The following is a 15,023-nucleotide window of genomic DNA, read 5'->3' on the forward strand; positions in this document are numbered from 1 at the left end:
CATTAAAAATAGAAAGCGTAATCCTCCTTCTCTTAAAGGGACTGTAAAGGAAAAATGAAATTGGGTATAGAATGAAACCTGAGAATCTCAGGAGTTGAACGATACATATAAGACATCTATCCGATGTTCCTGTCTCGAGAAATTGATATAAAACTGTGTCAAAGTAACTGAGTTTTCACCACAAACTCTGATTTTCTAATCCCTTTATCTTTGGAACCCTATGCTCCAAACCTTTGATATTTCAAACTTAGATTTGGTGACCTAACAGAATTCATAGTTTGAAATATCAAAGGTCTACAAAATCGGGTTCCAGAGATATAAGAATAAGAAAATCAGAGTTTGTGACAAAAACTCAGTTCCTTTGTACGAAAATTCATAAATATGCGATTTTGTATAAAAGTTGTAGTATTAAACAGATCATATTCAACAAATACGCAACCAATCTGAAAACGAAAACTGGCAGTGCGGTTTACTAGTCACGTGATTTCGATCTGTATCACGTGACAATGATACTGGACTGCCATTGGCTGAAGTTCTGGAGACGTAATACTGACTATACTGACTGTATGTATTAAATTATCAATTATATCTATTAAAATGCAAAATAAAAATTAAAAAATTATAGTAGGGATAAACCTGAGATTCTCAGGCTCCTGTGGGATATCTTCGTTTTCAGATTGGTTGCGAATTTGTTGAATATGATCTGGTTAATACTACAACTGGTATACAAAAATTCATATCTAGGCAATTTTTTTATCAATTTCTCGAAACAGGAACATCGGATAGATGTCTTATATGTATCGTTCAACTCCTGAGATTCTCAGATAGATGTTTTATATGAATCATTTAACGCCTGATATTCTCAGGTTTCAACCTATACCCCTTTTATTTTTCCTTTATAGTCCCTTTCAGCCTTATTTACAATCTTTGTTTTTGTTCATACAATAAAACTGTATAACATGCAGAAAACTAGAAAACTCTGGAATAGGAAAATTACTTTTAGGCTCCAATTAAATCTCATCTTCACATTCCACAGTTTTCTGGTTCTCACTGTAGTTCTTGAGTTCCCAATACGTATTAAAACGTAAACAAACCCTTCCCCTCTTCTTAGTTTTTATATTCTGATGGCATTAAGAATCTATTTAGGTAAAATAGTAGTTTTCTGTCTGTTTGTTTGTATCCGGTATGTATGTTCGAACATAGCTCATCAACGGCTTATCTGATTTGCCCCAAGAATTGACTGGGGAACTCGGGAGAACCAAGGGAATATTTTAGCTTGATTTAACAATTCTATAAACTGAGTAGGTTGACTTTAAGAGGGAAAATTTAGTTTCCAGGCGAAGCTGGATTCCAAAGCTAGGGTTTACATGAAGCTCCCCAGATTCATTAATTTTAATATTGTAGACTGAGTCGGATTTAATTGCTTGTTTATTTAAATGTCAGGTTTACACGAAAAGATAAAATAATGACATCGGATATTTCAAGAATATTGAAAACTTATAAAAATCTGTTATTTGAAAATTTTACGACTTTGAAATAAAATAGAAATATCAGTTTAGAAATATTAATTCGTTGAAACTGTTATCAGAATACAGGACTAGAGTAGATAAAAGGACTAGTGGTGTAGGACTAGTCCTGGGTTCAGCTCCTGTTATCAGAATACAGGACTAGAGTAGATAAAAGAACTAGATAAAGGACTAGTGGTGTAGGACTAGTCCTGGGTTCAGCTCCTGTTATCAGAATACAGGACTAGAGTAGATAAAAGGACTAGATAAAGGACTAGTGGTGTAGGATTAGTCCTGGGTTCAGCTCCTGTCAGTCCTGCTGCGGTCTGGAAAGCTGCCAGGTCAGTTTCTAAATCAAGAAAAAGGTTAGATATTTGTATTTATAATTTTATTCTTCATACATACATTCTAAGTTTTTTTGTATTTTTTTCAATATTTCTTTGAAAAGTTAAGATTGAATTTTTATTTTTCTACAAATTAAAGAATTATTATATTTTACAAAATCTTCATCTTGGAAAGCTCTACATTTTCCCTTGGTAATTCAAAAGTGACAGCCCCCCCCCCCAAAAAAAAGAAAAGTTAACAATGTGAAAAACATTTTCGTTTTTCTTGTTTAAAATTGTTTAATAATTTTCTCCGGAAGAAATGAGCAAGTCATTTCCGCCGAAGATAAACCACAATTGAAACCCTGTCTGTTTCTAATCTATAAATGCAGAGTTAAAATAACGACTGGAGTCCCTTTAATCGTTTTATGTTTGAGTTTAGGAGCTTTGAGCTGTAACCTCTCCTAACCTAAACCCTACTAAACCATGGCAATGGATCGTAAACCATCCTAAACACAAACAATTACTGTCCTTGCCAATAGTTTACTCCTCTGCCCTATATCTTCAAGTATATAATGAAAGTCTACAAAATTCTGCTAAATCTAGGTTTATATCTTATCTACGGAATCTAAGTCTTTCTGGCACCATTACATAACATCATTATCCATTATGTATTTTATACTGGGTCTTATCTTTCAATTTCAGAAAACTAATTTAGATCTGTAAAGTACTACCAAATATTTTGTTTTATGTGTCCAGACATTTTTCTCAAAACATCTAATAACTGTTATAGATTGAAGTCTATTTGATATTTTAGTAAGCTAAATTACAAGGTAAATCTCATTTCTGTGAAAGCTATGAAGCCATTTAGCTCAAATACAAGGTAAAGCTAAATACTGTGGAAGCTATAAAGCTATTAAGCTCAATTACAAGGTAANGCTCAACTGCAAGCTAAAGCTAAATTCTGTGGAAGCTATGAAGCCATTAAGCTCAACTGCAAGCTAAAGCTAAATTCTGTTCAAGCTATGAAGCCATTAAGCTCAACTACAAGCTAAAGCTAAACTCTGTTCAAGCTATGAAGCCATTAAGCTCAACTAGAAGGTAAAGCTAAATTTTGTTCAAGCTATGAAGCCATTAGGCTCACTGAGATTCCATTTCTCAAATTTCTCACGTCTTCTTATTTATTTCAACGTCTTAAAATTGTTAATTCTCGTTTTTCTCCTTTTTCAGATTTTGCCATACTTTGAAATATTTATTCTTCCTACTTGAGTATATATATTGATATAAAAACATGTCAGGGAATAGCGTTCAGAATTCCATTCTCTTGTTCTACAAAAGTTATGAAACCCCTTTAATTCCCTCGTCTATTTCCCTTCTCTTACTTATAAATGGTTTGATACTTTATCTTGGAAATAAAACATTAAATCAACCAAGAAAACCAGGAGAACCAAGAGAATGAGTATAAAGAACCGAGAGAACCACTTAGTAGAACCATGAACCACCTGGTAGAACCAGAGAACCACCTTGTAGAACCAGAGAACCACATAGTAGAACTAGTAGAATCAAGAAAACCAGGAGAACCAAGAGATTAAATTTAAAGAACCAAGAAAACCACCTTGTAGAACCAGAGAACCACATAGTAGAACTAGTAGAATCAAGAAAACCAGGAGAACCAAGAGATTAAGTTTAAAGAACCAAGAGAACCATAGACCCATTGATAGAACCAGTAGAATCAAGAAAATCAGGAGAACCAAGAGAACCACCTTGTAGAACCAGAGAACCACATAGTAGAACTAGTAGAATCAAGAAAATCAGGAGAACCAAGAGATTAAGTTTAAAGAACCAAGAGAACCATAGACCCATTGATAGAAGTAGAATCAAGAAAATCAGGAGAACCAAGAGAACCACCTTGTAGAACCAGAGAACCACATAGTAGAACTAGTAGAATCAAGAAAATCAGGAGAACCAAGAGATTAAGTTTAAAGAACTAAGAGAACCACCTTGTAGAACCAGAGAACCATATAGTAGAACTAGTAGAATCAAGAGAACTAGGATAACCAAGAATGACAAGATAAATTGAAAAACCAAGTTAATTAAGTTAACCAGGAGAACCAAGAGATAAGAAGAAATAAGAACACCTGGAAAACCAATGGAACCAACAGAAACAGTAAGAAGAACATAGAGACCAGCTAGTAAAACCAAAAGAACCAGCTTGTAGACCTGATGGAACCAAGAGAACAAGATAGGAGAACCAGCAGAACCAAGAGAAACAGGAAAACCAGTAGAATCAAGAGAAACAGGAGAACCAAGGGAACAAGGAGAACCAAGAGAAACAGGAGAACCAAGAGAAACAGGAGAACCAAGAGAAGAAAGAAAATCAGAAGAACCAAAAGGAACAGGAGAACCAAGAGAAACAGGAGAACCAAGAGAAACCGGAGAACCAAGAGAAATAGGAGATCCAAAAGAAACAGGAGAATCATGAGAAACATGAGAACCAAGGGAAACCGAAGAACCAAGGAAAACAGGAGAACCAAGGAGAAACAGGAAAACCAAGAGTAAAGGAGACCAAGAGAAACAGGAAAATCAAGAGAAACAGGAAAACCAAGAGCAACAGGAGAACCAAGAGAAACAGGCGAACCAAGAGAAACAGAAGAAACAAGAGAAAAATGAGAACAAAGAAAAACAGGACAAACAAGAGAAACAGGAGAACCAAGAAAAAGAAAAGAAAAGAAAGTCGAACATCTTTAGAATCAAGTAAACCAGGAGAACCAGGATAAGGTAAGAATATGTTTTTTACTTCACTCCCCTCTGTTAGAAATCTTTGGCAGGAACCTAATTCTGCAAATTATAGAAGTTTGTCTTCTTATAAAAAAGGTTTAGAACCTACATCTTACACAAAGGTTTAGAATATGGTCTTATACAGATGGTTTATTACCTGGTTTTATACAGAGGTTTATTACCTGGTTTTATACAGAGGTTTATAACCTGGTTTTATACAGAGGTTTATAACCTGGTTTTATACAGAGGTTTATTAGTTATTACCTGGTTTTATACAGAGGTTTATAACTTGGTCTTATATGTAGTTATACAGAGCGAGGTTTATAACCTTTTTTAAAGCAAAGGTTTGAAACACTTTGATCTTGTAAATCTGATTTGTTTCAGTTAAAAAAAAGTGTTTTATATTTCTATACTTTATGCAAATAATCTTCTTCAAGTGCATTTTTCTGATCAAACATTGACTTGTATGGAGTATTTACTTTATATTTCTACTTTATAATTATTCACGAATCAATCTAATAAAGTCGCATTAAAGAAAATTTTCAAAAATGTCTTGTGTCCTCTATTCTGTTAAACCTACTTGTCTTGTGTTCTCTATTCTGTTAAACCTACTTGTCTTGTGTCCTGTATTCTGTTAAACCTACTTGTAAGAACGTGAACTTGAACTGTTGTAGGAAGGGAGTTGCTGGGGGAGCAGGTATAGTTTCCTGAATCCTTCAATAGGGATTTATGGATCACTAGATTACTCAATCCTCGACCCTAAACAGTATAATCCTTTAATAGAGATTAATGGATCAAAATATTACTCAATCCTTAACTCTAAATAGTATAATCCTTCAGTAGGGATTTATGGATCACTGGATTACTCGATCCTTATCCCTAAATAGTATAATCCTTCAGCAGGGATTTATGGATCACTGGATTACTCGATCCTTGTCCCTAAATAGCATAATGTATGTACACTGCAGTGTATCTTGTAGTGTATAATGTAATGAATATACTAAAACTTTCCTGTTGCAAATAGAAGGAAGGAAAAATGAGTCCCATTATTTATCATCAAGGATTGCAATTCTTTTTACAATCCAGAGAGACAAAACCTTAAGCTTAAGTTTTGTTTAATTTTAAGAATAATAAATTCTTTTCTAAATTTGATTTATCAATGATAAAGGTTGATATATGAACTCCTGAGGGAGACTCCGAACCTTATCTGAATTTATAGCTATCCCTCCTCTAGGAGACTGGTTGAGAAGATCAGAACCCCGGAACCAGTGAATATACTCCGCAGGACGGATATGTCCCTCAACCTGACAGGTCAGGTTTATTGCTCCGCCCTCACGGAGCAGTACTTCAGTCCCGCCCAGGATCCAGCTCCGAGCATCTAAACAGTACAGCACAAGATATAATCTTGTTATACAATTGGATGAAAATAGGTTTTGGCAAAGAGTTTCTTTATATTATAAATTGGAGCCATGAATAATAATTACCCCTTGGATCCCGTCCCTTATATTCTTTTTATACATTGTATATTACAAATTTTAAGCTTCTTTTAAACCAACTGATCATATTTGGATTATTTTATTTGTAATTTAAGTGAGAATAGGCTTGAACTTTTTAGACCGCTCAAGTTAAAAAAAAATAAGAAACCCATATTTTGCTTTGGTGAAAAATAATCTCTAAACATTCATTGCAAGGTTTGACCAGTGACCAAGGGTTGTCTACGGAGCCATGGCAATTGAAAACTAATTTTCCACACTACTAAATAATAAAATATTTTTTGAAAAATTTTTTTTTGGTACTTCAATATGGCCCCAAAAAAAATCCGCAAATCTTTTTTCTTTCAAAATCAAAAGTTCAGAAAAACAAAAAAGTGTAAATAAATTGTTTCTATTAAAATCTAAAAGTTGAAAAAGATTGAATCACAGAATCCCAGAAAATTTGCAAAATTGTAATAAGAAAATTTTTTTTTCAATGGTTTTTAAGGTTTCAACTGAACAGCGTATATTTGATACTTCAGAATATACTAAGAAGAAAGGAACTAGAGAATTTAAATAACTTTTCCTTAATAATCCAACCAGAACTAAAAACTGCGAATTTTCTTATTACAATTTGCGAATATTCTGTGATTCTTTGGTTTAATCTTTATAAAATTTTAGATTTCGAAAGAAATAATTTATATACACATTTTTGCTTTTCTGAACTTTTGATTTTGAGATAAAAAAGGTTCGCGGATTTTTTTGGGTCATTGGAGTACCAAAAAAATTTTACAAATTTTCAAAAAAATATTGAAAAAACACGATACAGGAGAGTTGCACAAAAAAGGTAAAATTTTGTACCAGGCGACTCAAATCACACTTTTTTACTCACCCTGTATATAAAATATTAATATAAAATATTGTATAAATTGTACAATTTTTAGATAATGATATTAACCTGTTGTCTTGAGAACAAACAATTTGCTGCGCTTTGGTTCTGTGCTGATCTGACATTCGTAAGTTCCAGAATCCGTCGCCAGGGTAGGAAATATACTCAGGCGCCATCTTGAAATTAAAGGATATTAAAACTATGGAATCTTGCAGTTATGGAAAATTATTTAAATATATGTGAATACCGGTATTTAAAGAGAATAGAAACTAAATGTTTATTGTGTGAATATATTATCTTTGTATTCAAGACTGAACATTTCCCTTATTTTGCATTTACTTTTTGCAATTTACGATGTTTATGCTAAAACCCAATTTTAGCAGAATTCTACTTTAAATTACAAAATATTTAAGAGTGTACAACAATTACAAGTCATCCTATTAACATAGCAATTATTTAACAGACTCATTACAATGGAAATACTTAATTTTGAAATAAATCACATTTAAGTTTTTATTTATTTATTTATTTATCCCTTATTTTGCATTTATTTTTTACAATGTACCAAGGGCGTATATCGAAATAATTCTAGGGTGGGGGCGAAATTTTTTTTGCCCCCCCCCCCCCTCNCCGGGGGTGAGGGCAAAATTTGAACTGTAAATTCAAAACATTTGGCTTCTTGGATATCAGGCATAAGTATAAGATACTTTAAAGGTACACATGTACAGTCAAATTACCTTTCATGTACTATACTTAATCTCTCCTTTAAACAAAACTAGAAGAATAAAAAATTGTTCATAAAAAATCGACTTTATTATGCTGTTATGTTAGTAATAATTAGTATTTAAACTAGAGATAGTAAAAGACATTTTTGAAAATTAAAAATCTTTCTAAAACTTGAATTCTATGAGATGAAAAAAGGACAGAGGTCCAGAATATGACCTGTAAAAGTTTCTGTTTTTAAAAAAAGTCGAGTGCCATTGTAATTTATGTCATAAAGCTCTTCGTTCATTTATATGTTTGCTATGGCTGGCCAAACGGCTTAATCAAATAGGCTGAATTTTAGTAAGGAAACTCATGGATAGGGAATAGGGATGTCATAAACTAAATAAATTATAAGTTTTTTGTTTTATTTCGATTTTTAAAATTCCACGGGCAACGCCTGACACTTCAGCTAGTTTGGTCCACTAATACAATCTTCTCAGTGCACTGAATGAACAGAAAACTATTTTTTTATGTTCTTTACTCTCGAATTTAAGATTTGAAAAGTGTGAAAGGTCTAGGGGCTGGGCACTGCCCCCTTGCCCCCCTCTGTATACGCCCTTGCAATGTACGATATTTATGCTTAACCCCAGAATTCTACTTTAAATTACAAATATTTTGCAGTATACTATACATGGGTCATCCTAACAATGACTAAACAGAGTTATTAATATAATTATTTTTACTTCTTAAATAAATCACATTCTTTGAATGACTTTAACTTTTAATCTTGATTTTTCTCCAAAAAGCAAAATTATTTCGTTTATTTAGAAAAAGACATGATTAGAGGAAAAACACTGCCAACTTGCCTCAAACTCTAATTTTTATATCTTTTCAACCTAATGACAAAGCAAATAGTCAAAGTTTAAGAAATCGCTTAAATGTTCCCCATCAATTTGCAAACATATAGGGATTAAAAAAGTAGAGAGTAAATTTTATTATAAAAACGATAAAATCCCTAAACTCACTTTTGCTTGATTTAACATTTCCATTTCTGAAATCTATAAATGTATATACTTGCTTTATCTGTTTGTTTGTTTGATTGTGACCGATAAACGTCAAAACGGCTGAACCGATCGGGAAGGTGTGTGTGGGAAGGTTTATTTATGGTTTTATTATTGTGTTATCGAAGAGAAACGGATGAAAGATTAAGCAAAATTAAAAGTGGAAATAGAAGATGGCCAAGTTTTTTCATTATTATGTAAATATTTTTTGTGTATTCAAACAGTATAATCCAGTGTATATATTCTTCATATATATATAATGGAAGTGTTGTATTCTTGAAACATTACAATAATCCAGTGTTATTCTTCACATATATATAATGTTGGTTTAGTTCAGTAAAGATAATATCCTGAAATTTTTATCTGCAGTGGTAAGCGATTATATCAATACAATGAAGACGATTTTAGAATTGAATTTTGATTTAAATTACTCTATTAAACAGCATGGATACACAAAAACATAGAAGTCAACAGAATTTAAAAATTAAAAAAGCTTCTCTTTGATTCTTGTAAACTTGAAATTCGAAAAAAAGCTTGTTAACAATTAAACTTAAATAAAAAAGTCGCTTCCAACCTTATATTTTCACACAGTTTTAAAGATGTGATTTGATGCAAATATTTTTTTATTTTATATACACGTGATGCAGTGGCATAAAAGGTATGTGTGTTAATTTTTAAGAAATTACAAAGGAATTGAGTCTTTGCCACAAACTATGATTTTCTATCCCCAATATCTTTGAAGCCCAATGTCGTAAACCTTTGATATTTCAAATTTATATTTTTTGATCTAACAAAAGTCATAGTTTGAAATGTCAAAGGTTTACGACATTGGGCTTTAACCCTATCCCTGCTGGGGTACTTGAAAACCAGGATACGCTGGGGGGGGGTCAATTTGACCCCCCCCCTCTAAATCCCATGTTTTATGTCCAAATATGACAAATGATACATCATTAGAAAGCTCTTGTGCTCTACTTTTAGAATCTGCAAAAAAAATTGCAAATTTGCGAAAATTGAATTTTTTATCGCAAAATCCAGTTTTATAGTAAAATGTTTGCAAAAAAAAATTTGTCCAAAAAATGACAAATTATACATTTTTGAAAAGCCCTTGACCATGCCATTTCAAATATGCAAAAATTTTTGCAAAATTTTAAATAACCTGATTTTTAATCAAGAAAAACTAAAAATGTGCAAATTTCCTTTGACAGGTTGTTTGCAAAAAAATTTGCAATTTTTTATCGCAAAACTTGTGCAATCCGTTTCCTTATGTCATAGGCTTTCCAAAAAGCTAAATTTTATCAAAATCTGATAAGTGAAAATGGGTCAAAACAAAGATTTAGTTTGTTACAGGCAAAAGCAGTCATTCAGGCAGTGTGCCTGAGGACTCAGGCAGTTAGTATTAAAGCCCGTTTTTAGGCCTAAAGGGAGGGCTTTGGGTATGTAAGAAAAGTCAGAAAATTTCAACAGCCTCAGACCAATACTTTTTTAGTTATGTAAAAAAAACTACAGGGGGGGTCAAATTGACCCCCCCCCCCCCAGCGGGAATAGGGTTAAAGATATAGGGATTAGAAAATCAGAGTTTGTGGCAGACTCAATTCCTTTTACTAAAGACAATTCTGTCACATGTTCAAAATGATATTTACTTGTTCAATATTCCTAATTATTACATGATATTTACGTGTTCAATATTCCCAATAATTACATGATATTTACTTGTTCAATATTCCCGATAATTAGGGATATTTACGTGTTCAATATTCCCAATAATTACATGATATTTACGCGTTCAATATTCCTAATAATAAATATAATATTTACGTGTTCAATAATCCCAATAATTACATGATATTTACGTGTTCAATATTCCCGATAATTATATAACATTTACGTGTTCAATATTCCTAATAATTACATGATATTTACGTGTTTAATATTCCCAATAATTACATGATATTTACGTGTTCAATATTCCCAATAATTACATGATATTTGCGTGTTTAATATTCCCGATAATAACATGATATTTACGTGTTCAATATTCCTAATAATAACATAATATTTACGTGTTCAATAATCCCAATAATTACATGATATTTACGTGTTCAATATTCCCGATAATTACATAATATTTACGTGTTCAATACTCCTAATAATTACATGATATTTACGTGTTCAATATTCCCAATAATTACATGATATTTGCGTGTTTAATATTCCCAATAATTACATGATATTTACGTGTTCACTATTTCCAATAATTACATAATATTTACGTGTTCAATATTCCCAATAATTACATGATATTTGCGTGTTTAATATTCCCAATAATTACATGATATTTACGTGTTCAATATTCCTAATAATTACATGATATTTACTTGTTCAATATTCCTAATAATTACATGATATTTACTTGTTCAATATTCCTAATAATTAAATGATATTTACGTGTTTAATATTCCCGATAATAACATGATATTTACGTGTTCAATATTCCCGATAATTAATGATATTTACGTGCTCAATATTCCCAATAATTACATGATATTTACGTGTTCAATATTCCCGATAATTACATGATATTTACGTGTTCAATATTCCTAATAATTACATGTTATTTACGTGTTCAATATTCCTAATAATTACATGATATTTACGTGTTTAATATTCCCGATAATTAATGATATTTACGTGTTCAATATTCCCGATAATTAATGATATTTACGTGTTCAATGTTCCCAATAATTACATGATATTTACGTGTTCAATGTTCCCAATAATTACATGATATTTACGTGTTCAGTATTCCCAATAATTACATGATATTTACTTGTTCAATATTCCTAATAATTACATGATATTTACTTGTTCAATATTCCTAATAATTACATGATATTTACATGTTCAATATTTCTAATTATTACATGATATTTACGTGTTCAATATTCCCAATAATTACATGATATTTACGTGTTCAATATTCCTAATTATTACATGATATTTACTTGTTCAATAATCCCAATAATTACATAATATTTACCTGTTCAATATTCCTAATAATTACATGATATTTACGTGTTTAATATTCCCGATAATAACATGATATTTACGTGTTCAATATTCCCAATAATTAATGATATTTACTTGTTCAATATTCCTGATAATTACATGATATTTACGTGTTCAATATTCAAAATAATTACATGATATTTACTTGTTCAATATTCCCAATAATTAATGATATTTACGTGTTCAATATTCCTGATAATTACATGATATTTACGTGTTCAATATTCAAAATAATTACATGATATTTACTTGTTCAATATTCCTGATAATTACATGATATTTACGTGTTCAATATTTCTAATAATTACATAATATTTAGGTGTTCAATATTCCTAATAATTACATAATATTTACTTGTTCAATATTCCTAATAATTACATGATATTTAAGTGTTCAATATTCCTGCACATTACATGATATTGATAAAAGTCAAAAATCAAATTCAAGGTTACATAAAGAGTAAAGATATGGAGATATCCTAGCTATCATTGAAATAAACATTTTAAGATATCGATAAAAGCTCTGATATATATATAAATATATATATTTTTATTGTAACATGTACCTTTATTTATTAATGTACATTGTACACGATATTAGATTGTTGCAGCAAAAGGGTGCATCAATTTTTAAAAATTATCTCAACTTCAATTCCGCGAACGTTAAATTATAAAAAAGTTTTAATTACAGTTGAAAAAATATAATCATTTTTTTTCAAAAAATAAAATACTCATTCCAGAAAACAAATTTGATTAAAATCAAGTTTTTAAATATTTTTTTTTATTGAAAAAAGTTTTTTTTAATTATATAAAAGGATACTTTACATGGAAGTTAAGATAATTTTACCTTATCGAGGGTTAAGAAAAGTTTTTAATTTCTCGAAAAAGTAGTTGTACACAATTTTATCGTCTCTTGAGATGAAAATTTTCAATTTCTTCATGAAAACTTCGCAATTTTTGCAATTAATTGTCTCAAGGGACCTAAAATAACTTAACATTTCTCTGTTGGGGAAATAAAGGTCGGTAATGATGGGCCCAGGGCGGTATCACTCTAATATGCCGAGTCCATTAGTGCCTGAACCAATCAGGGTTAAGTCATGTGTTTGTTGTCTATTCTGAACTAATAGAAATAATATGGCGGTCACATCTATCTTTCTATTTAGCTCATTATTCAATTAGAGATAAATCCTTATATCGGCGCTATAACAGTAATTGGAAATATTTACTTCAGCTGAAACTATAGTGGGAATAACTAATAATTGATAATGACTCATGAAGATTATAAATAAGAAATAAAAAGTTTAAAGTTTCAAACTCTGACATGAGAAAATGCTCTCCTTAATAATGTTTATTTATTCCCCAAATATATAGTTAGTTGATTAGAGTGTTTATGTTTATAAGATTATAAAGTTGCGTGCATAGTCTAATCAAAACTGTAAAATTACCATGTTTAGTTAACTGTAACATTTATTATGACATATATTAAGATTAGGAGGAAATATTTGCTCAAACGGACTGTACACTTAATTTCAAGTGACCTTCCTTTGATAGATTTCCTTGTTTGATTCACAACGATACCCTGGATTTGTCAGATCAAGCATGAATTCTATATACATATCAATGTTTTCATACAAAAGTGTAACTTCCGATTCGAGTTTTCCCTCTTTAAATTGAGAGTCACTGTTAAATTACAGTACAGTCCCTTAAAAAGGTTTTAAGTGGCCCTTAATTTAAGCGTGTATGCCGGTGTCATGCATAGAGCGGACTCTTGCATGGGGCGGATTCTCCCTTAAGTTTTAACCATTTCAACACAATGTTAGATATAAAAAGCAATGTTATGACATAAACCGATAGTTATTAATGTATTTTGATTTGAGAATTTTGATAATTTGAAAAGAAGACGACATTCGAGAGGAAATAGCCTTTTTGGCGTTTACCCCCTTTAAAATACATTCAAGAACTAAATGCGTATTTAATATATTTCAACTTATAATTTTTATTGTTTTAATATAGCTTTTTATATCCTAACATGTCCGCTCCATGCAGGACACCGGATTAACAATGCTTTAACCATTCAACCCTCTATCTGATTAACAACTAAGACGACATGTTCGTTTCTAAAATAAAACCATATAAATTCTCTAAACTTTCTTCTTTGTCTCTGCTGTCATGTAGTTAAAAGTTATTAATTTTCAAATAAAAAACATGAATAACTCGATCAGTATTTTCTTTTATGCCAAGGTTTAATAGGTACTGTTGTGAATCAGACAAGAAACTCTTTAATTTACAGATTAAATGAAATATCGTTTATTATCTCTTTAATGCAGAGTTAAAGATAAAGAAACAGTTTTTCCCTTTAAAATATTTCTTTTAGGCGACTCGAATTTGATCTAAGTTTAAAAACAATATCTTCTCCATGATAATTACTACTTTTTGTTAAAAACTATTTGTGCTTAAAGTTTAAAGTGAAATATTGATTTTAAGCCACTAACGAGACAATTGTTATACAAATCTTTCAATTCCTTTCTGAAATAAGTTGAATTCGCAATTGTTCAAATTATTAACAAGAATCTTGCAACCTTCTCTAATTTCTTGAATCCACTAACAATTTTGCAAGAATTCGTAGAATCAGAGTCTAAGTAAGATGGAGCTGGTTTCGAAAGAAGACTTTTTTATAGAACATAGGAATAACTAAGACTTCGAGGATTTAAAAATTTAGAAAAACCCAGAACACATCTTTTTTATGAACAGTTCTAATTTTCTGTCAGATTTTAGTCAAAAAGATAAGAAGAAGATTTTAATATTTTGTATTGAACCATATCCCAGGTCTAGACCAAGGGGATGAAAGGTGAATAAAAACAAGATTTTATCAAACTAGAATATTCACAGGATAAAAATTGATGGATAGCAATGATGATTTCTCAAGTCTTTGAAGTTTCTCATAAATCATTGTGGATAATTCAGATATGATGAGAGTACATGGTGCTCCTATAATATCAGGAGATTGATAAACCACTGTACATGGTGCTCCTATAATATCAGGAGATTGATGAAACCACTGTACATGGTGGTCCTATAATATCAGGAGATTGATAAACCACTGTACATGTTGCTCCTATAATATCAGGAGATTGATAAAACCACTGTACATGGTGCTCCTATAATATCAGGAGATTGATGAAACCACTGTACATGGTGCTCCTATAATATCAGGAGATTGATAAA

At 30.9% G+C, this 15,023-nt stretch overlaps 1 protein-coding gene across 1 annotated transcript in view; it reads right to left on the reverse strand.

The window, feature by feature from the left end:
- Nucleotides 1–1,410: 1,410 nt before the first annotated feature.
- Nucleotides 1,411–15,023, reverse strand: part of LOC111696672 (neural cell adhesion molecule 2) — a 33,393-nt gene continuing 19,780 nt past the window's right edge. The window contains exons 4-7 of the mRNA XM_023466360.1: nt 7,037–7,143; nt 5,809–5,984; nt 5,251–5,365; nt 1,411–1,854 (exon numbers count right to left, since the gene is read on the reverse strand). Coding sequence (XP_023322128.1) covers nt 1,724–1,854; nt 5,251–5,365; nt 5,809–5,984; nt 7,037–7,143 — 529 coding nt within the window. The 3' untranslated portion in view covers nt 1,411–1,723. The remainder of the gene's footprint in view (nt 1,855–5,250; nt 5,366–5,808; nt 5,985–7,036; nt 7,144–15,023) is intronic.

Source organism: Eurytemora carolleeae, unplaced genomic scaffold (genome assembly GCF_000591075.1).
Source record: "Eurytemora carolleeae unplaced genomic scaffold, Eaff_2.0 scaffold256, whole genome shotgun sequence".
In the NCBI taxonomy this organism is placed as follows: Eukaryota; Metazoa; Arthropoda; class Copepoda; order Calanoida; family Temoridae; genus Eurytemora; species Eurytemora carolleeae.